At 31.0% G+C, this 22,523-nt stretch overlaps 1 protein-coding gene across 1 annotated transcript; it reads right to left on the bottom strand.

Annotated features, from left to right (window-relative positions):
* Positions 1–12,055: 12,055 nt before the first annotated feature.
* Positions 12,056–16,882, bottom strand: LOC108470083 (endoglucanase 11-like). The gene is made up of 5 exons (XM_017771291.2): positions 16,457–16,882; positions 16,165–16,377; positions 15,884–16,084; positions 15,548–15,805; positions 12,056–12,899 (listed from the first exon to the last, which is right to left on the bottom strand). Exons 1-5 carry the CDS (start codon positions 16,664–16,666, stop codon positions 12,246–12,248), a joined length of 1,536 nt encoding a protein of 511 aa, XP_017626780.1. The 5' UTR covers positions 16,667–16,882; the 3' UTR covers positions 12,056–12,245.
* Positions 16,883–22,523: the final 5,641 nt, after the last annotated feature.

The following is a 22,523-nucleotide window of genomic DNA, read 5'->3' on the forward strand; positions in this document are numbered from 1 at the left end:
ACTGCAACTTCAGGGAGATAAGGCTGGTGGCTTCAATCTGCTCCACTGCAACTTCAGAAAGATAAGATTCGCCATCTTCGATCTACTCTACTGCAACTTCAATGAGATAAGATCTACAACTTCAATTTGCTCCACTGCTACTTCAGGGAGATGAGATTTGTGGATTCACAAATCTTGCTACACTGTTCTCTGGGGAACATGACTTGTAGGACCGATTTCATGGGCCTATGCTTATGCTAAATGATTAGGATGTCATGATCAGAATAAATCAAATGCTCTTAACTAGATGTGTATTAATGATATTGCATGAATGCAAAATGTCATGAGAATGATCCCTTCTTAAAGTTTGGGTTGTCATTGCTCATTGTTCATCAAGGTTCTATCACTGACGTAATATCCTGTCTTCTTATTCAGCTGAAATCTTTGACAGAAAATTCAAAGAAATAGTCACAATTTAGACTCTTCTTTCTCAAATATTTCCAACCCTTAAGCTTGGTGAGTTCTTAATAATAGTCTTATTTCAGGTCTTTTACTATTTAAAAGCTTTTAGAGTAATATGCAGAACTCTTTTTGTGAAAGTATTATTAGTCCATTAATCGTTATTTCAATGCAAAATGTTTGAAAAAGATCATAATGATGGACAAGAAGGAAATTGATTGAGAGAATAGGTCGAGACGAATAAGTTAATTAAAGATGGTAAATACAATAAGAAAGAAATTGATTGAGAGCATAGCTCGAAAAAAATAAATTAACCAAAGATAGCAAACTTTGCTAAAATCCAAAATGAGTAAGGTGGAAACAGGTGCCCCAAATATCGCATCATGAGTTTCTCTGTACGAACTTCTTGAGGACCTTTTTGAGCTTGAGATGTGTCTAGGAGACCTAGAGTACTTTGTTGATGCCCTAAGATGTAAAGTTCTTCCTCCTTGTTAATTCTAAGAGGACAAGACTACCACATGCCTCATCTTCGATCAAAATTTGAGTTGCCCTTTTTCGAGTTTTCAACTCAAAACTCCTTTGGTCTCAAGGCACCCTTTGCGGGTTTTCGCCTTAGCCTCTCCAATTTTTCCTCTTTTTTTTTAGGTTAAATACCTATTGACTGAATGCCCATTCTTTGGTCAAAATTTGAGCCGTCCTTTTTGGGTTTTCAACTCAAAACTCCTTTGGTCTCAAGATGCCCGGAAACACAAAAATTTATATACTTTTTTATACCCAATTCTACTTAAATTCATGCAAATTCGGTTAAATTCTTGTCAAAAAATAATTAAATATTATAAAATAATTAAATTATGTTAAAAATATGAACATTATGAATTTTAATTAATTTTGTAGTTAATTTTGATTAAATTTGGTTATTTTTGACAGAATCATACAATTGGAGAAAAAGGGCCCGGTGAACACTGCGAGAAGAGCAAAACCGAGAGCAATTTGAAGTATCGAGGCCAATTAATTTCCAGTCCAATACGGTCCAGAAATGTGTATTAATTCATAAAAAATTAATTTTAATTTATTTCCTATTTAATTTAGGTTAAATGAATTAATTTTAATTAATTATGAAGAAAGGGCCTAGTGAACCGCACTAGTTGAACCGAATGAAGTGAGTCGAACCAGCCACTAATTAGGCTGACCAGAACCGTCCATTGGCTGACCCAAATAAGCAAATTAGTTGATAAAATATGCTTGCAAAAAGGCCCTTGAAAAACCTCCAAATTACGTTTAAACCCCACTTTTATTTTAGGCATTGTAGATTTGCCCCAGCCTATTTTTAACAAGGTTGAAAGTTTCAACCTTGCCATGTGTGTGTCCGACCATGGAAGGGCTCTCTTGGCTGCTGAATTTGCTATTTTTAGCAGCCCTCTTAAGCTATAAAAGCCACCCTATGCTGCCCATTTCAAAGCATCCCTCAACATCCCTCATTCTACAACATTCTCTCATCCTCTCTTCACTTCTCTCAAAGTTTCCTCTCAATTTCTCCATCCCATTTTCCCTTCCTCTTGTGCTGATTTCCTCTCTTGAGAAAGAGGTGTTCTTCAGCCATCTTGGGCAGCAATCAAGGATTCATAGAAGCCTTGCTCGGCGAAGACAACGGAGACTAAGAACGGAGCAACAGTCAAGCTGCAGAGAAACACTGGATTTGCTTTCTGTTCCCTTTCTTTTTAATTTCTGTTATTTTTATGATGAACATATCTATGAAAAATATTGTTTTTAAAATGGTTATTTTAATCAATTTAGCTTGAATTTAATTCGTGTTGGGTTGATTATATTTTGCCTACTTGAATTATTAAATTAGTGTTTATGCTGTTATAGGCCTCAGTGAAATGCTTGATTAGGTAAAATCATGCTTAGGTTATCTGGCATTATAATTGTTTAGATAACTAAAAAATTAATTGTTTAAACGGATTGAAATTGCAATTAATGGAATCAGTACTTAATCAATGCATGTTTAATTCTTCTAAGGTAACTGAAAATTAAATTAGCATTGTATTTGGTGATACATATGCCTTGCATAACTTGCAAGATTGTTGTGATTAAATTGTTTCAAAGTATGGCTACTTTGTTACTTCACATTATCTTTTACATGTTTATTAAGTTGAATTAATCGGTTGAATCGACATAGGAATATGCGAGAGATAATTTAATTCAATAAGTATGTATGTGCAATAGCATGTTTACTTTATTAAACTGCTTTAGTTGGTTGAATTGGCATAGGATATGTTCAAGAGATAAATGGAATTTTTAATTAGTAAATATGTTCATAAGTTAGCAAATTCTTGGGTTGCCGTGAATTTATTCATAACAGCGTAAGCACAAATTTAATATTTCTAAGTTAAAAAGGTATAATTAATCCAGTACAATTATATCATCTTGATTAAATCTTAATTGAAATCGTGCACTAGAACTCTTTTATTTTATTTAAATTGTTTGCTTAGTTTTAAAATCTTAGTTTATAAATTACTCTTTTCAAACCAAAATCATTTTTACCTCACCAAAGTGTTTTAATTAATTTCATAAATATTGCTTTTTACAGTCCCTATGGGTACGATAACTCGACATTTACTTGTCACTTTATTACTTGTTACGATTGTGTACACTTGCACATTTCCACCGTTCCAATGCCCTTTGCGGGTTTTCGCATTGGCGGCCTCTTTTTCTCTTCTTTTTCTTTGTTCTTTTCTTTTCTTTTTTGTTTTTCTTTTGTTTTTTTGTTTTTTTTTTTAGGAAGTGAAGTATTTCTTGATTAAATCGGAATTTATAAGATTAGGCAGGTCTTTGCCATCCATCTTGGTCAGCATCGACGCCCCTCCAAAAAGAAAGTCTTCTTTACCACATAAGGTTCCTCTCAATTTGACATCCATTTTCCTCTGAAGTCCCTTTTAAATGGGAAAAATCTTTTTCAATACTAAGTTTCCCTCGTGGAGTTCTCTGGGGCAAACCTTTTTATTGTAAGCTCGCATCATTCGTTTTTGGTACATCTGACCATGGCGGATGGCCTTCAACTTTTTCTCTTTAATTAAGTTTAGCTAATCATATCAGGATTGGATCTATTCTGCTTCATCCAACTTCATCTCTGACAAAACTTGAAGGGAAGGCATCTCAACTTCAATGGACAAAACCACCTCCATTCCATAGATTAATGAGAAAAGGAGTTGCCCTGGTGGAGGTCCAGACAGACCTACAATAGGCATAGGTAGTAAATGATAACTTCTTATGCCAATCTTTACAAGTCTTGGTCATTTTCCCCATGATCCTTTTTTTTTAACTGCACTTTTATTTTGGGGCGATATGGTGTTTAATCTTGAACAGAATGCAAACTTCTGATATCATGCTGTTGTTCAAATTCAACACATTTTCAGATATGGCATTCCATATCAACATATGATTTCTTTCTTTAAGAACTTGTTGACCGCCGATTTCGTGACATTGGCAGATGAAGTAGCTCCCACCCATTTGGTGGGTAATCGATGACCCCAAAGATGAACCGATGCCTGCTAGAAGCTTTTGGCGAGATTGGCCCAATAACATCCATGCCCCACATAGAGAAAGTCTATGGAGAAGTCATAACATGAAAAGATGAATGAGGCACATGAATCTTGTTTCCATAAATTTGGCACTTACAGCATTACTTGGTATAACTGATGCAATCCCTTTTCATAGTGGACCAGCAGTATCCGAACCTCATGGTTTTCCTGGCCATTGTAAAACCATTAGTCTGTGTTCTTCAGGCACCCTCTTCTAAGATTTTCTTAGCCTTAACAGCATCTACTCGTCTCAGTAGCCCAGACATATCTTGATATGATCATGCGAGAACATCTTGAAATTCTTGGGATAACTCAATGACGTCTCACTTTGTCTTTGTGGTGATACAGGCTTCGATTTTCACCTCTTTCTTTTCTCCTAGACTTAAAATGTCCACTAGTTCTTTGTAAGGTAGTATCTATTTTTCATTTTGTTCTACCATCCTTAACAAATCAGGGGATAGGTTACAATCTCTGTCATCTTCAAGGTCCTGAGATCCCTCTAGATACATATCTCGCTCAAAAGGAGATTCTGGGTCAGTAGTAGCGTCACTCATGTCATTGATATATAGAGACCCGTTGTAGGCATGAAGGAATATTCAAAGAATAAAAGAATTTAAGAATAATTATTTGTATGCTATGATTCATGAATGAAGAATAAAAAAATATTTGAAAGGAAGTCCAAAAAATAAAAGAATATAAGAATAATTATCTGTATAGCATGATTATGAATGCAATGGAAAGAATAAAAGAATATTTGCTCACAATGACAGCACAGATGCATTTTATTGAAATAAAGATGTTGGACATGAGTCTATTCACAAAAGGATTCTTATTACTTCTAGGCTTAAAGCAACAAGCGTGTTTTGAACATTACTTTGAATCAGCTTTAAAAATTACAAGAATCTCTTCCGCAGTCCAATTGTTCAGAACACTTCCAGGCTCATAAGGGTAGATTCCTAATAAATTTTCTCTTTCAATTCCATCTTCGGGTATAGCGTTGATGCTCCAATTTTCGAACATTCATTCCAGGCCTTCAGCATATTCAAAGAATTCTAGTTCCTTATTATCCATCAGGCCTTGTACCAAGACGTTAAATTCATTGCACTTTTGAATCTCGTGACCCTCTTCATCATGGAACTCACAGTAGTTCCTTGCTTTTCCGGGTTTTTCTCTAAAATCCCGTGGGATTAATCCTCTTCTACCATTTTCTTTCAAACCTCCCTCAGCGGGGTTTTTACTTTTGCTACATCTGTCATGATTCACTTCCCTGCACTCTTAATTATCTCGTTTACCCCTTTGTCAGAATGGTTGGGTAACGAATTTTCTGCACCAGATGAATCATCGAATTTCGCAATTTTAATGAGTTTTTCGATTATTTTTTGGAAAGTAGTGCAGTTCTCGATTGAGTATCCTGTGATCCGTGCGTAGTACTTGCATTGGGCATTCGTGCCATACCATTTGGGGTATGGGGGTTGCATAGGCTTTAGGTAGAAAGGGGATACTATATGTGCATCAAACAAACTTTGGTACAACTCCCTATATGTGATTGGGATGGGCGTGAATCGGAGTGTTTCTGAGTTCGGTCTCGGATTGGGTTCTTGCCTTGGGGGGATCTGATGGCTAATAGTTGTCGTCCTTGGCTGGCTTACGGTGATTGGCTTTGAACAGCCCTTATTATACATATTCGCATTATTCACCTCATTTTTCCTCTTCCTCGGGGCCTTTAAAGTATTGATTTGGGGGCTCCACTTTCCTTTTCCATTTGCAACGATCTTCAAATTGCTTTGGGATCTCCACTCTCGCCTTTTTTATTTTTGTTAGATCATCCAGATCAAGGATAAAAGGATTAATTGGATTATCTTCCGAACTAGAGCCTAAACCTATCGGGAAGTTTGTTGATGCTGAGGTACCGGTTTGGTATTAGGGTCTGATGTTAACAGATACTATTTCTGGATATGCATTTGGTTGTGTTTGAGTATTTGTTAGGGTAAAGCCTAGAGGATAAGCAGGGTCTTCGTTATCATCCCCAGCATTGACCATAAGGCTCTTTCTTTTTTCTAACCCTCCAACCAGCAACTGGGTTAATTGGCTTATCATATTTTTTTTTTGGAATTTTAGCGTCTGATCTCTCATATCTTGTCAAATTTTGGCCAACTACTTTTGCATCTATATTTGCATTTGCTCTAATCCTCTAACCTTTGATCTAGTGTTTTAGTTTTTCCTCATATACTGTAACGATGGTCTAGGGTAACTGCCATGATTTTATGGTCTTTTGTGAGTTTTATTGCATATGATGCAATGCAATGCTAATGCATGAAATGAATGCAAAAAAGAGGCATTGATTCTGATTCAATTCTGTTAGAACAACTTTACTAGAAGAAAAATATATTTACATAAAACGGATACATATACGGCTTTGCCCTTATACTCCAGGCGAAGACATCGATCCTTTTCTTCATATCTGGATGTTAAGATCGAATCTTACGAACCTTCCAAAAGATGTCTCTATTATCTCTTTTTTACTTGATCCGAGCCTCGACCCATTGCTCACTTATCCCCGCGATGCTCGTTAGCTTCTTTAAGAAAGTCGAGACATTGACGACTCTAAAATAATCTTAGTTGGCTTGAATCCTCGGGCAACGAAGCAAAGTCGTGTATTCCCCTACGAGCTATCACCCTTCTCTCGTTGTGTTTACTCGGACCATATTCGGACGACCGTATTGTATTCCATTAAATCAAGAAATCCATTTTCCATGACAAGCTCTCTATTTAGCAATTGAATGTGAATCAACACCTATTTTCTATGATGAAAGTGCAATGCAATCATCACTAAAACAAAAGAAAACACGTCAATAAAAATACATAAATAACAAATAGAGCACCTATTTAGATGACCTCAAAGAGTTTGATGTGGTTCTACATAGGGTAAGCTCTTAAGGCTCACTATATGCGGTTTGGTTTTAAAGTAAAGGTACCTGAACCGGCAGATTCCTTGATCCTCATCCATTATAGGCTCATACGGACCGATTTAGTTCAGGGGAATACATTTCCCTATGGCTATAAAGAGATGAAAATCTCACGAAGATATAGGTACGAATGTATCTTGAAAACGATCCACTATCCCATACGGAGGTGAAAACCTTACGAAGGAATAGTTTTTCACTCCCACTTAAAAGGGTAAGATCAAACAGACATGTAATGCAATATGCGAAAACATTCCAAGACTCAAACCGATGAAGCAAAAATCACCAAAAATGGCAGATGAAATGCAATGAAAGGATCGTAATTTTAAATTGAATTATCAATTTTTGACCAATAAGAAAAGACTTAATCAAATCGTGGCTTGACTCTCTTATTTTGTCTCTAGTGGAGTCGTCAAGCTGTCGAAACCATTTTTTTGAAAAAGGGGTTGATTTTTATTAAAAACGAAAATGGGAGTCGCCACCAATCCTTTTTTTTATGAGGTGTGATCGATTCACCTCGTAATTTGATCATTTTAATAAAAAAAATTTTAATTTACTAATACAATAACTTTGGTCTACGAATTTTAGAAAAATAGGTTTGGGAGTCGGTTACGTACGAGGAAGGATTAGCACTCTCGTAATGCCCAAAATTGGTACCTAATTGATTAATTAATGTCTTAAAGTCGAAAATTTAAAAACTTGGAAAGAATTTACAATACGATCCCTCTTTGTATTAATGTTAATTTTACGAAAAAATTTCTTGGATAAATCGAAACGAATGTTAAAGACCTTCTCGTCTTGAGGTAGGAAAATGACACATTCCGTAAGTTAGGACACGACACTTTGAACCTTTGAGAACAAGCTTGTCTTTATTTTTTTATTTTTGAAATCTCATGTGTTTTAATTTAGAAGGATATTCTTTTATTTAGATCCAACGAGAAAGAATCGAGACCCCGTAAGTTAGGGCACGACTTTCTCGAGTTTCTAAATACGGAATATTGCCTTTATTTTTGTTTAAAATTAAAATTCATGTATTTTGAAATTTGAAGGGATATTCGACTATTTAGGTTTAACGAGAAAATCGAGACCCCATAAGTTAGGGTACGATTTCTCGAATTTCCTAAATGCGAAATATTGCCGATTTTCAAAATTTTATTTTTTACAAGTTTGGGTAAAAACGTATAATATTTAAAATGGTTCACGAATGAAAAGTCATATTAGCAAAAGACAATAATGAATATGTTAATAAAACAACAGATGAGAATCGATAATGTACATTATTTTAACATTAACAAGCACCATCAAATGATAAATAAAAAAATAATGACAATGATAATAGCAACAACGCACACACATAAAGAACAATGCCAATCAAATAATGGAGACAAAAAACAAATACACAAATAAATACAAGGAAAAATAATTTGTAAAATATCAAAAATAAAGAATCAAACTAAAGTAAAATGAAATTAAGGATATAATTTATAATAAAATATATAAATAATAATAATAATAACAATGGTAAAATATAAGAGTAAATAAAAGAATATAAATAAACGAACTTTAATTGTTAAAAGGTTGAAGAAATAAATCAATAAATAAACGAATAAAATAAAAAATAAAACAGTTTTTTTAAATGATAATAATAATAATAATAATAATAATAATAATAATAATAATAATAATAATAAAATAATAAATAAGTAAATAAAACACATATACATAAAACTAAGTTTAAGGATTCTAAAAGTAAAAGAAATAAAAGAAATAAATTATTAAAAGAAATATTAAAATTTAGATATAAAAAGATAAATAATATATATAAAAATAAAAATAATATTAACTTAAAAATAAGAATAATAGAAAAATAATAAATAAATAATAAAATACATTAATCAAAGGACTATATTGAAATCGAATAAAATTAGAGGCAAAATTGTAATAAACTTAATAATAAAAGTGAAATAGGAACAAAATAAAATGCGTAAAGGGCAAGGACTAAATGGAGAATGCATGATTAAAATAATAGCAAGCATGACACGAAAATAAAAAAAATAAATGAAACAATGCAACAATAAAATATGGAAGTAATAATAAAATAAAAAAAAATTGCAAATAGTCCATATTTTTTAGTGTAAAAAGATAAAGAATTAATAATAAATAAATAATTAAACAAAATAAATAAATAAATAAATAAGTAAAACGAAGTAGAATAAAAAATATATATATAATAATTTTAAGAGTCCAAACCAAATGAATAAGGACTTGATTGCTATAAAAATAAAATTTAGAATCTAAATTTAAATAAAATAGATGTAAGGATATGAAAGGATTAAATTGAAACCTAAATGAAATTTAGGGGGAGAAGTTCGGATAGAAAAATAAAATAGCAGACTGATTTGAAAGGCGCAGAAAATACGAGGGGTTAACTGAGAAAATATCCCAAAACCCCATTAAGTACGTCATTCCATTTTGCGAATCGATGGACTAAATTAAAAGTAAAATAAAATTAAAGGGTTAAATTAAAAAAAAAAGGAAAATAGGACTAAATTAAAGTAACCCAAAAATGCAGAAGGACCACGGACGTAAATAACCCAAAAATAAAAAACACACAAATCCCCTGGAGCGGGTCGAGTCGCGTGCGGGTAGCCCTAAACGGCGCCGTTTTAAATGTGTATAAAAGCCAAATTTTCCTTAAAAATTTCATTTTCCTGCTTTCTTTCTTAAAAAAAAAACTGAAACACTTATTTTTCTCTCAAACTCCCCTCTGCCGAAATCCAAACTCTGGCATCAGACCACCATGGCAGCCGTCTGTTGCCGGCGACGGAGCCACCGTCCGTGGTTGCCAGAAAACAAAAAGTCTCATTTTTTGGGGTTTTTTGACTTCCCGAGTCTAAAGACGCCATCTTTCATCGGAGATGGTAACCTCGGCCCCCCTTTTCACAACGATATAATTGAAAAGGTAAGGTTTTTTTTTCGTTTGTTTCTTTAAAAAATAAACAAAATAAAAAAAAAAGATGAAAAGGGAAAACAGAAAAACAAACCACCTTTAGAAAATTTATATTATTTTGATTGCTATCTCTGTGTATTCGTCTGTAAAAAATTTACATTGATTCTTATGGCTTTTTATAGCCGAAAAATAAATACAAAGTTTCATTTTTTTTTCCATATTTTCTGTGTTGTTGCGTTCTTGTCCTTCTTGCAAGTACGGTGATTGCAACGTGGCGTGCGGTGGTGCGTGGAGGCCATACACGGGAGGGTAGCGCAATGGGAGCAGCGGCGCAAAGCTGTTAGGGGCTAGGGTTAGATTTTCCCTGAAGTGTTTAAACATTTTGGGCCTCTTGGCCTATGGTTTTAGTAATTTTGGGGATTGGGCTGATATAATTGGGTTAGAGATTGGGTTTGTAATTTGGACTATTTAAAAAAATTAGATTCTATTTTTATTTATTATATTTTTTGGATCTTGGGCCTGTGCCAAAATTGACCTATTACAATAATAATAATATTTTTAAATAATTTTATTAATTAGAAAGCACTTATCGTGCACTTAAACTAATAGGGTCTAATTTCTACATAAAACTCTTCGATTATGATTCTATATCCATTTAACACATATAATTTAATAACAATTAACTTTTACAATTTTTACGACTTAGTCATTTTTTCTTAATTAATATTCAAACATCAAAATTATCGACCCAACTCTAATATGGCATTGTAATAAGCACGTAAATATTAAATAAATAATATTTACTAACTTACTAATCGAAATTATGATCACAAAACTATTATTTCTAACACCACTAAAAACTGGCTGTTGGATACTTATCCATATTAAATTAAAGGCTGGGATCATTGAATTAGATCATGATTTATGACTCATGAGTAAATGTATTCAGGGTCACACCAAGCTGGACCAAGATCCAATTCTAGAAATTTTGTAAGCCTGCGGCAAAAAGCTCCCTTCTCTATTTAAAAAAATATTGTTTTTTTTTTTAATTTAATTATCAAAAACATATAGACATTAATGTTGCTATTTATAGTTGTTGTTAATTGAAAATCAAGATAATTAATAGAAGTGTTTAAGTATAATGATCATTATGGCTTGGTACTATGAAAATTGTGCAAACAAAAACATAAAGAATATCGAAGTTTATTTATGCAGTTCGGTTTCTCTATATATGCGAAACTTAATTTAGTGAGTAATTTCACTCTCTTTATTCACCAATACAATAATTGAACCACACTCTATCACTCTCTAAGTATAAAGATCTCACATTTATACTTGAATGCTAGAATATTACTTATCTCCAAATCCTCTCCTAAGAACTTAGGCAATAAATACTCAATGTTTACAATTCAATTTGCACTCTCGGAAAATAGTTCCTCAATGAATAATTCAAGTGTTCGCAATAAACTCTCAAAAATAACCTAGACAAGTTTCATAGCATATATCAATTTCGGCTTGTTAACATAAAATATAAATAAATACAAAGTAACTCCTTGAAAATAACTATTACAATATAAACATTCAAAGCACAATCTATCGAATATACGATCTCTAAAAATCAGCAACATAATCTTAATTAAATCACTCTATATTGTAAGGATTGAATTGATTCACTCTAATCCAATCTCATCTTTAATAGTCATAAATTGGTTTACAAAAATAAATCATAATATCTTCAAAATATGAACATGTTCACTAATTCAAAGATTTTTTTTTAATAAATTATCAACTCAAATACGAGAAGTAATTTTACTGCCTTAGTGACACTCTACAGTGGGCACTCAACTCCTTCAGCTTACCGTACCTCAACAATTAATAGAAATTACTTTTTTTTATAATTTTATTATTTATAAATAGTAAAACGGACCAAGCTAGAATTAAAAACTATAAATTCAAATCTAATCCAGAGCGGACCAAGACAATCGGGCCATGAACACGTCTCATCTTGAGAACTTGTTAGGGCAGTAAATGGATCAACGAAATTGAGTTATAGTTGACACTATGCTTATTCAGACAATTCGTCGAACGCCAAATACCCATCATGTTAAAAATGAACTGAGAGATAATAAAAAAAACGATAAAACATATATCGAACTTTATATTTTTTTCTCTATTATAAACATTCAACAAAATTGAAGGTGAAATAGTTAGTGGCATTGAACACCTTTTAGTTCAGCCACACACAAAAAAGGGTGTCTTAAAATACTCACCACCAACACTATATATAATATCATTTGATTATATTTCGTATATCTAATAAGAGGCAACCAATTCTACTTCAAGGTTTTCCTCTAATTGCAACAACCTTGCAAAAACCCCAACTAATGGTGCTGTATTGTATGTGCAGGCCTCGGTCTGCATATAATTATCTCTTTGGTCCATGAAATTATCTCGACAATCTGGTCCACCGACCAAGGCTCCAACCAACACATTGGGATTCGGCTCCACTCGACTATACCAATTGTCATAGCCTTGGGTGCAGCCAATGAACCCTTTCTTTTCTCTGTATGATACTATTGAGGCACCTCTATGGTGCACCCTAATAGGGTACTTAGAACCATAGCCCACTAAGTAACTCATGTTCATAGGGTTAGACCCTAGTATGTAATCTACTTGAGATTTGGCAAAACTGAGGATCTCTTCGGGATCAATGGTTCCGGTGGGACACCGGAGGTGTTGGCTTGAGTTGCGGAGAAAGTCAGAGTAGACAGTGAGTAGGAATGTCGCTGTCGACATATATTGCATGTTGTTCCATTGCCGGATGTATAAAAGACCTCCAGGGGTACGTTCGACGTTGTCGCCGGTGGCGTTGTTTTTGTTGAGACACGAGCATAGGTAGTACTCGGCTTTGGATCGGTATTGCTTTAGAACGTGACCCTCATGCCCGTGTTTTGCTTTCTCCAACAACTGCAAAGGGACGATTAAAGTTCGTTAAAAAGAGACCACCTATAACTTGGAATAAAAGAAGGGATTAGAGATGTTGTTCGAACCCAGACTCTATGAATGCATGAACATAATTCATTTGGACTAGACTCGAATTTGTACTAATAATATGGAAGTTTGTCATAATGTGGTAGGTCCGGACCACTACTATTTGGTGTAATGTGTTAGACCCCTTAATTAGAGGTATGAAAATAAATCTATTTCTATTTAGAGGTATGAAAATAAATCTATTTCACCACCTACCAAATTGGCATCTTTGAAGCATCAGATAATCACGGCTAAATTTTCTGCATCTCTTTGCTTTGCCAACAAATTGATAAGTTCTTCAAAATTGTAAACAAATTCAAAGATTTATGACGTTTTCTGACCAATATTTCAAAGTAGAAAAAATGGGTTTTAGAATTTGTAGTTTTTGGCTTCTTTTATTTTTTATTTTAACTTGCATCAACCATTGAAATCTCATAACAGAAGCCCTAATGAAACCCTGCTCTAAGAGAGAATTTACTACAAAAATGAAAGAAAAAACATTGCGGGTCTAACCGAAAAGGTTAAATTTAGTTTTGGTGACTCTGTACTACTCAAATTTAAAATTTAATCCTTATATTTTAATTTAACATAATTTAATCATTTATTTTAATAGTGTTATAAGTTAGTATTAACTATTTAACCTAACTAACAATATTACAAAAACAAAGAGTTAAATTATACCAAATTCAAGTCTAAGAATTATGTTGAGGGTTGGACTGCCAACACACCAAGTGAGTCAAGTGGTAGCATTCTCACCTATTAATGTCCTATAAGCTATAAAGAATGAATTCAAATCCAACCTTATGAGTTGCACATGGTTCACCTTTTCAAACACGGATGAGACACTTTGTGAACTCATTCGAGCATTGGACAAAGTTGAGAAACCAAATCTCCATTAAAGATAATACTTGATGTATTAAGGGTATAGATTCAGCAAACTAATCCCAAATTTGTATCAAGCAACTATTAAATACAAGGTAAACTATATTCAAGGTCACTGAATTATTAGTGAGTTTATAGTTTAGTCATTTAATTTTAAAAAGTTTACAAAATAGTCATTTAACTATTCGAAACTTTTTATTAAAGTCATTGGACTGTTAATTTTTGTTTAAGTCCAGCTAGCGAGCTCCTAATGACGATTTAACGATTAGTACGATGGGTCAGTATTCATCACCGAGTAGAAGAACATACCTTAGATCTAAGTCAATCTGACGGTCAATGTTTGAGATCGAAGAAAAAAATTGTTTGAGTTTTAGTTCGTAGATTCATAATATTCAAAATTATTTCATGAAAAAAAAATTAACTATAAAAGAAAAGGAGAATGAGAACTTTTAATTGATGAAGGCGATGCGAACAGATAAAATCATACAAATAATAATTTTAATAATCTAATAACTTAAAAAGAAAGTTTTAAAATAGCTCAATCACTTTTTTTTCTTTTTTTTTACCCTCAAATATATAGGAACTCAATTTTAACATGGAAATAACATAACATATTATAAATTAAAGAGGGGTTCTAACCATTCACTGGGGTTGGCAGTGGGACCAAAATGTCAGGTCAATGTTCCAGGCCCTACCTTAAAAAGCTTAGACAACAACCCCAGCACCCATCACTCCCCACCTCTGCTACTCTTCTCTATTCCCCATCTCTTATTTCTAATTTATCTATCCACCTCCTCAGATCATGGAATAGTCTACGATGTGCTGCCGAAGCACAGCACATGCAAATTACTGCTCCTGTTCCACTATATTAAAGCCACGTGGCACTAATATATTGGGATGGATATTATGATAACTTTTTTAAAAAATATAGTATACATAATCATAGCCACATGTAATGGAATTGTGTATGAAGATGATACCTTAATTAGGGGTTACTCTATCAGTGAAACTTTGGTGTGTAAGTAAGAAAGTGGGAAGTGTATGTCTCAAAGTTAAACTATTATTGCATCTTTGAATTTAGGGAAAAGCAAAAAAAAAAAACCATCAAGATTTTAGGGTCTCATTTGTCTTCTAATATTCAAAATAAATTGAATTCTCTTTCCTGTTTTCATGTTAACAATTGAAAAAGCCAAAAAAGTGAGAGAGAGTAAAAGATGTAGGAATTAATAAAAAAAAAGGCATGTTGATCTAAGATATATTTTAATTCCACAAAGAATCTTCAAAGCTATGCATTTCATATTTTAAATATTTTTTTATTTGAATCTAGGGTATAGACAAGAGGAAGGCAAGAGAGGAGATCTGCTATTAGCTCGGGAAAGAGAGGGTAGACCAAATTTTTTTTTGGAGGGCACGGTAGAATGATAAAATTGTCTTTTAATCCTTTTGAAATTAATAAAATTATAAATTAATATAATAATATAATTAAAATGTAATTCATTTCTGACTATTAAAATAACATTTTAACTTCACTTCTGCTTTAAATTTTATTTATAGAGATTAAAAACTCTTATTAAATAATTTTTCTAGGTTTTTTAATTATGAAATGATTATAAACCCAACAAATGGCCAATGCATGTGTTCAATGCATATAAAATTAGACATAAAAAAGAAGAAAAAAAATTGAAAGTGATGAGAGAATTTACCATTGATGCCAAAACTTGAACCCCAGCATATTTAACATCCCAACTAAACTCTGATATGGCCCAACCAATCCCACCAAAACAATGAGCCTTGTTTATAACATACTTCAAGTAATAATCTTCCTTGTCGGTGGCCTCATACAGCCACAACGCCGCCCACAACAACTCATCCATGAAACCACTCACCGACGCATAGTAGCTCTTCACCACCCCTATGCTTCCATCATATTTCCCTCTATACTTATCCCCAAACTCAAACAACTGCAACAACACCACACCCAAAATTCAAAATCAGTCATGTAAACATATGTATATGGTGTGTGTCATTTTTAAAATTACCTCTTGAGCATGGTGCAAGAGTAAGTGAGAGTAATGAGGGTTTGTTTTCTTAAACACGATAGACGCGGCCGCCATTGCCGCCGCCGTCTCACCGGCGAGATCGGACCCTGGGTTTTTCTCATCGATCTTGTAAGCTTGGCGTGAAGTGGTCATATCTTCCGGCCGTTGCCAACAGTAATGGTCGGTGTCTCCGTCACCCACCTATAGCAACAATGAGCGTTACGTGTTTGATATAATTATGAAGCTTAAATAAGACAAAATTAGGGAATCTGAAACTATACCTCCGCCCATAGTACATTTGGGCTAGCGTGTGCTTTAATGAAGTAATCTGTCCCCCATTTAATTGCCTCTAAAGCATGTTCTAATTCACCGGCATCGGCGATCTGGTCCCGGTATTCGATAACACTCCAAGACAACATTGTCACCGTGAAAGCCATCGGGAGTCCAAATTTGACGTGATCGCCGGCGTCGTAGTATCCTCCGACTAAATCCACCTACATTAGCAACAAAAACAAGACTGTTTATAAGTTGGGTAAAATTTTAAATTCTTGCTATAGCAGTATAGCTACATACTCCTTGTTCCAAGCCGTCGGTGAGGGCAGAATGGTCTCGCCAAGTAACACGTTGATTGTACGGTAACCGACCGGAACGTTGGGATTCAAAGTAAAGGAGGCTCTTCATTAATGCATCGCCATAATCAAACGCTGTTGTGGAGGAAATGGTGAGAACAGAGAAGAGAATGAGGCAACAATGGTGAAGGCTTAGCTTACTCTGTTCATCCATTGTCCCCACTTCTCTTTAGGTACGAGGGGGAAATTTAGTAGCTGAAATAGCTATTGGAAGCTATATATCGGCACAACCTTTTGCTTTTTTTGCCTTGAAATTTGTGTTTTTCTATGTAATGTGGCTCGAGTTCAGTGACTCAGTGAGCGATTTTCATGACCATGTGAGGTTACTTTTTTTTTCTTTTTGTTGTTTATCATAAAAAATAGCGTGATTTAAGCAACGGTTTATTGCTTTTTTCGTGGTATTTAATAGTGGGGTTGTATGTAAGTTTGAACCGGCGTGGACTACTGTGGGAAAAAAATGGAATATTGGAAAGTTTTTGTGGAAGAAGTGAGATTTGATGGAAATTTTGGGTTCTCTTACTATTTGATTTTTGGGTTAAAATATGTCATAAATATTATATTTTTTTAAAATTTAGTTATTATACTTTTATTTTAAAGAATTTAATTTGTTTATTTTTAGATTTTAAATTTTAAATCTAATTGTTAGTATTACTAGTTTTTTTCAAATGTTAATTATATTATCATTTTTTAATTTTATAGTTATCAAGAGACTTTTTTTTTATTTCAACTGCCACGTTAACAAATAGATTTGAACTTTAACATTTAAAAAGTAGAAAGACTAAAAGCCTAAAAATAAAAATATAAGGACTAAATTTTAAATTATTGAAAAAGTACAAAGACTTATGACATATTTTAGCTCGAAATTTTATCTTTCTACTCTATCGAAAGTCCTAACAAGTTCTTGAATTGATTGAACACATGAAAATTGTAGAAACTGTAAAATTCATACAAATGACCTATATGCTATGAGTTAAAGGGTGAGTCCAATTGTGTGTAAACTCTTCAATATTATATAATTTTGTTTGTTCAAACACTTCGAAATACTCACACTTTATAAATTCATTATAACTTTCAATAAAATTAAGAAACAAAACCTCAAAGGAAAAATAAAATCAAACTTCTCAAGAATTTTAACTCAAGTGCTAATTTTCTCTCCTAAATGATTTATATTATATAAATTATGAAATCAAATCTAAGTGATGTAACATATTTAATCACTTCAAAACACTTTTACTCTATAAATCTAAAAAATAAACAAAATTCAACCAAAAATAAAACTTAAACTCATTAATTATATGAAAATATTATATTTAAAAATATCAATAATTTCTTTTCTTTTTTTTTCAAATGTGAATCATTTCATCCCCCGTTAGACTTATCTCGTATTGGAAATTATTGTGTCCAATGTCCGGGTAGGAATTGTTTATTATTTTTTATCGTAAAAACAAGTTAATGTAGAAGGATTTGATGGGCATGTGGACCAAATAAGTTGGAAATATATGAAGTAAATTTTTTAAAATTTAAGAGTATGATTCGTTTTAGTTGTTTAATGCTTTGAGCGTTAAACAAAATCTCAGCTCTGTTTCCTATGAGAATTAGGTCAGATTCATGGCGACAGTGCACATAATAACTGGATTGCTGCTTATAAATATATAATAATATATAAAGACTGCCGACGCAGGAAATTTCAGTTGTGGAAACTTCACTCTTTTGCAATTTCATCCCTCTTTATATTAAAATTGATTATATTTTACTTTTTATTAAAAATAAATAAATAAAATTTACACGTGAGATTAAAAATAAATAATTTTTTTGTTAAAAATTCATCTCCTTATTTTGGCTGCAAATTCAAACTGAAAATGCTTTAGATTCCTCTTGACATTTAAAAGCTAACAATGGCTACCCATTTTGAAAAATCGATTTTAAATGAAATTCTTAATAATAATTAAATACTTTCTAATTATTAAAAATTAAGTGGAAAAATAAGCTAATCAACAAAACCAAATACATTATAAAAGACAATCAAATGTAAAATTGTCAAATTTGATCGCTCTTGCATGAATTAGACCGGCATATTTTAAATTTTGATTTGTCAAATTCATCATTTAATATGTAAAAATTTAAATTTAGTTATACAATATATACAAATAATATAAAATACTTATATTTTAAATTTAATTATAAAATATATGAAATTATTAGTTTCACTAAATTTCTTGAAGTTACAAATATAAATAATACCCACTCAAATAAATAGAATAAACTATTATAAAGAAAAATATATCTAAAGTTGGGCCAAAATAAATTTAAATAATTTTACACAACCTAAATCAAACATCTTTAATAATTTACATGAAAATCGAATCAAGGATTTCAAAATTTTAAAATTTCAATTTTATCATTAATTTAAACCTTCGGTAATTAAAATGAATATTGTTAAAAATAAGTTAATTTAATATATATATATATAAATAATTCAATAATATTTTTATATTTGATAACAAGCATAGTGATCTAATAAGAAGAAAAGCCATTTATTGCAAATAAATGGATGGACCGGACCGGTTGGCCGCCTTGTTCCATGGCCGACACTCTCTATATAGTAACGCACGCATCTCGAGGCTAGCGTTCGGTATTTTTATCATTTAAAATTTAATACAATTATAAAATGATTTATTGATTATATTTTTATATGGTAAAAAAATATTAATGAATATACGCGTTCTTAAGATAAATACAAATACAAGTATTAAATATAAACATACATCGGAATGAGTAGTTTTTATATATATATTTACAAGATCATATTTTTCTTTTCATATGCATTGAATATGAGGACCAGATAGGAGTAGTTATAAAAGGTTGAAATATGCTACATAAGTAAATTTATTATTTATGAATTTGAAATTTAGTCATTATATTTATAATTTTAGAAAATTTTATTTTTTATATTTTAAAATTTAAGTTTAATTGTTAATATTATTAAATTTGTTGGTGTGTCATTTTGAAATAAAAAATACTAATTTCATAGTCATGGAACTAAAAACCGTTGTAATGAACTCGAATTTAATAAAATAACTTTAATAATTTTAATAGTTAAATCTAAATTTAAAATCTAAAAAGTAGAGGGACTAAATTTCTAAAAATAAAAATACAGTGATTAAATTTCAATTTTATAAAGAGTACAAGGATTTATGATATATTTTAACATTAAAAAAATTAAACTAATATAACATACTTAACTTTAAGCTTGGCTAGCCGACTGAGTCTTAACTTAGTTGGCATCAATATTGTTGTTAAATGTAAGATAATGTAAGTTTAAGCACGCTGAAGCGCGTTTATTCTCGATCAAAGAGGAGTTATGAATATTTTGTATATAAAAAGAAGAAGCTTTAAGCTCGACTATTTACATTTTAATTAAAAGTTTAATATAAATCAAAACAAAAAAATATTTATTTATAAACAAAATACTTTGAAAGGTTTGCTTGTTTCACTAAAATGGCTTTAAAATGATTTTTGAAAAATAACTTATTTTTCTAGAAAAATTAATATTTTTTGTGTTTGGATGAATTTGTGTAAAATATTTTCGATGTTTGATGATTTTTAAAAATCTTTCATAAAAGTTGTATTCAATGAAACAAACATACATTTGAGAATTTTTTTATCTTTTCATTATTTAATTCAGTTTATTTTATATCTATAAATTTATATTTTACATTGTTTTTGCATATATTAAAAATATTTTGTTAAATTCATGTTCATTACAACGTCATTTTTAGTTACATGACTACCCATCGATTATTTTTATTTAAAATTATGCATCAACAAAATTGACAAAGAAATTGAATAATGTTAACAATTGGACTTTATTTTCAAATCTGAAAAGTAAATGTACTAAATTCTTGAAAATAAAAGCACAAAGACTAAATTTCAAATTTGTGAAGAGTACCTAGACTTATGACATATTTTAACATTTATATTACAAAATATTTATTATTAATATATTTATAATTATAATAAATATTTATTATTAAAATTTTAATATTAAATATTTAAAATTTTATTTTAAAATTTATTGCTAAAATATAATTAAAATATTAAATAATTTATTAAAATAATAAATTATATTAATTATATTAATAATTTATTATATGACTAAATATAAATAATTAAATATGTATGTATAATAATATTAAAAATATAATATTTTATATTAATATTTTAAATATTTTTAAAATTAAAATAAAATTATTATCAATATAATAATATTAAGCTTGATTTAAGTTAATTTTATATAAAAATAAAATTGTCTATAGATGAGCTTTTTTTCGAAAAATGACTTACGCTTTTCAAATTTTTCAAAAGGGTAAGTCATTTTACTGGAAAAATGACTTATTTTACGTTGACCTATAAGTCATTTTTCATTGACGGAACTGTTTTTTATGAAACAAATATAGGTAAATACAGAAAATATTTTCTATAAAATTTTTTACAAACCCATTACGGTAAAACCTATAGAAACACGTATGGGTTCAAGGAAAAGATCTCTCAAATATTGGGTAGCTGTCGTTAAACCGGGCAGAATACTTTATTAAATGAGCGAGGTAGCCGAAAATATAGCCAGAAAGACTATTTCAATAGTGGCATAAAAAAAATGCCTATAAAAACTCAATTCATTATTTCATGATAGGAATATAGAGCCAAAGGAAAGAAGTATTGTCTTGGGAATAAAAAAACTATTGCGAGTTTTTTTTTTTTGACAAACAATATTTCTTTTTTTTCTTCTTCCTTTGCTACATTAAAAAAAGGAGATTTAAAAATGATTCAACCTCAAACCCATTTGAAGGTAATAGATAATAGTGGGGCTCGAGGATTGATGTGTATTCGAGTCATAAGAGTTAGTAATCGCCAATATGCTCATATTGGTGACGTTAGTGTTGCTGTGATCAAGGAAGCAGTACCAAATACACCTCTAGAAAGATCAGAAGTCACATTAAGTTCAAATAATCCAACTTATCATTAAAATATGGATAAATTCTACCCAAGGTTGTTATACTTTTATTAACTTTACATTTTGACCATTAAACTTTAAAAAGTTATAAAATAGTCACTAATATGTTCGAATATTTTCATTTAAGTCATTGGACTGTTAAATTTTTTTTAAAAGTTCGGTCAACGAGCTTCGAGCGACAATTCGATGATCAATATAGTAGAATAATACCTATCGATGAGTAGAAGAACATATCTCAAGTCTAAGCTGATTTGATGGCTAGTGTCAGAGATCAAATAAGAAAGTTGTTTAGATTTTAATTTACAAATTCGTGATGTTAAAAATTATTTCATGAAAAGAAAAAAAAAACAAAGTATAGAAGAGGAGGGGAAGTTTATGCTTTCGATTAGTGCTGAAAGTAAGAACAGAGAAGACCGCGACAATTTTTAATAATTTAATGACTTAAATAAAAACTTTTAAATAATTTAGTGACTATTTTATAACTTTTAAAATTTAGTAATCAAAATATAAACTTAAGACTTACAGGGAATTTACCCTTAAAATATTCAAATTCGACTTTCTTACATTTAGGACCATGTGGAGAGAAAAAGGGAGGTCCACAATTTTCAATCTTAATGATTATAAAATCACACGGCTAAGTTGAACAGACGTCCCACGCTCAAAGCATTTTCTGCCACGTGTCCACACCCACTCAACTTTCGACACATTTCCACCCACAAACTACATTTTCTCCAGTTAAAGTACTAGGAGATCCCTATATGGGGCGGGATCAAATTAATGCAACTATTATTAAATAGATTAATTTAGTCCTCTTAAGAAAGAATCAAATAAATTAAATTTGAACACATTTAGAACTTATTAATATAAAAATGCATTGAAAATTATAATTTAATTTAAAACAAAAATTTTAATTATAAAATAAAAATTTTAAAAATATTAACTCTATTATACAGTAATAATATTTTAAAAAGTAAATGATAACTTTATTTTAGTTTAACCT

The sequence above is a fragment of the Gossypium arboreum genome, chromosome 7 (genome assembly GCF_025698485.1).
Source record: "Gossypium arboreum isolate Shixiya-1 chromosome 7, ASM2569848v2, whole genome shotgun sequence".
NCBI classification, from domain to species: Eukaryota; Viridiplantae; Streptophyta; class Magnoliopsida; order Malvales; family Malvaceae; genus Gossypium; species Gossypium arboreum.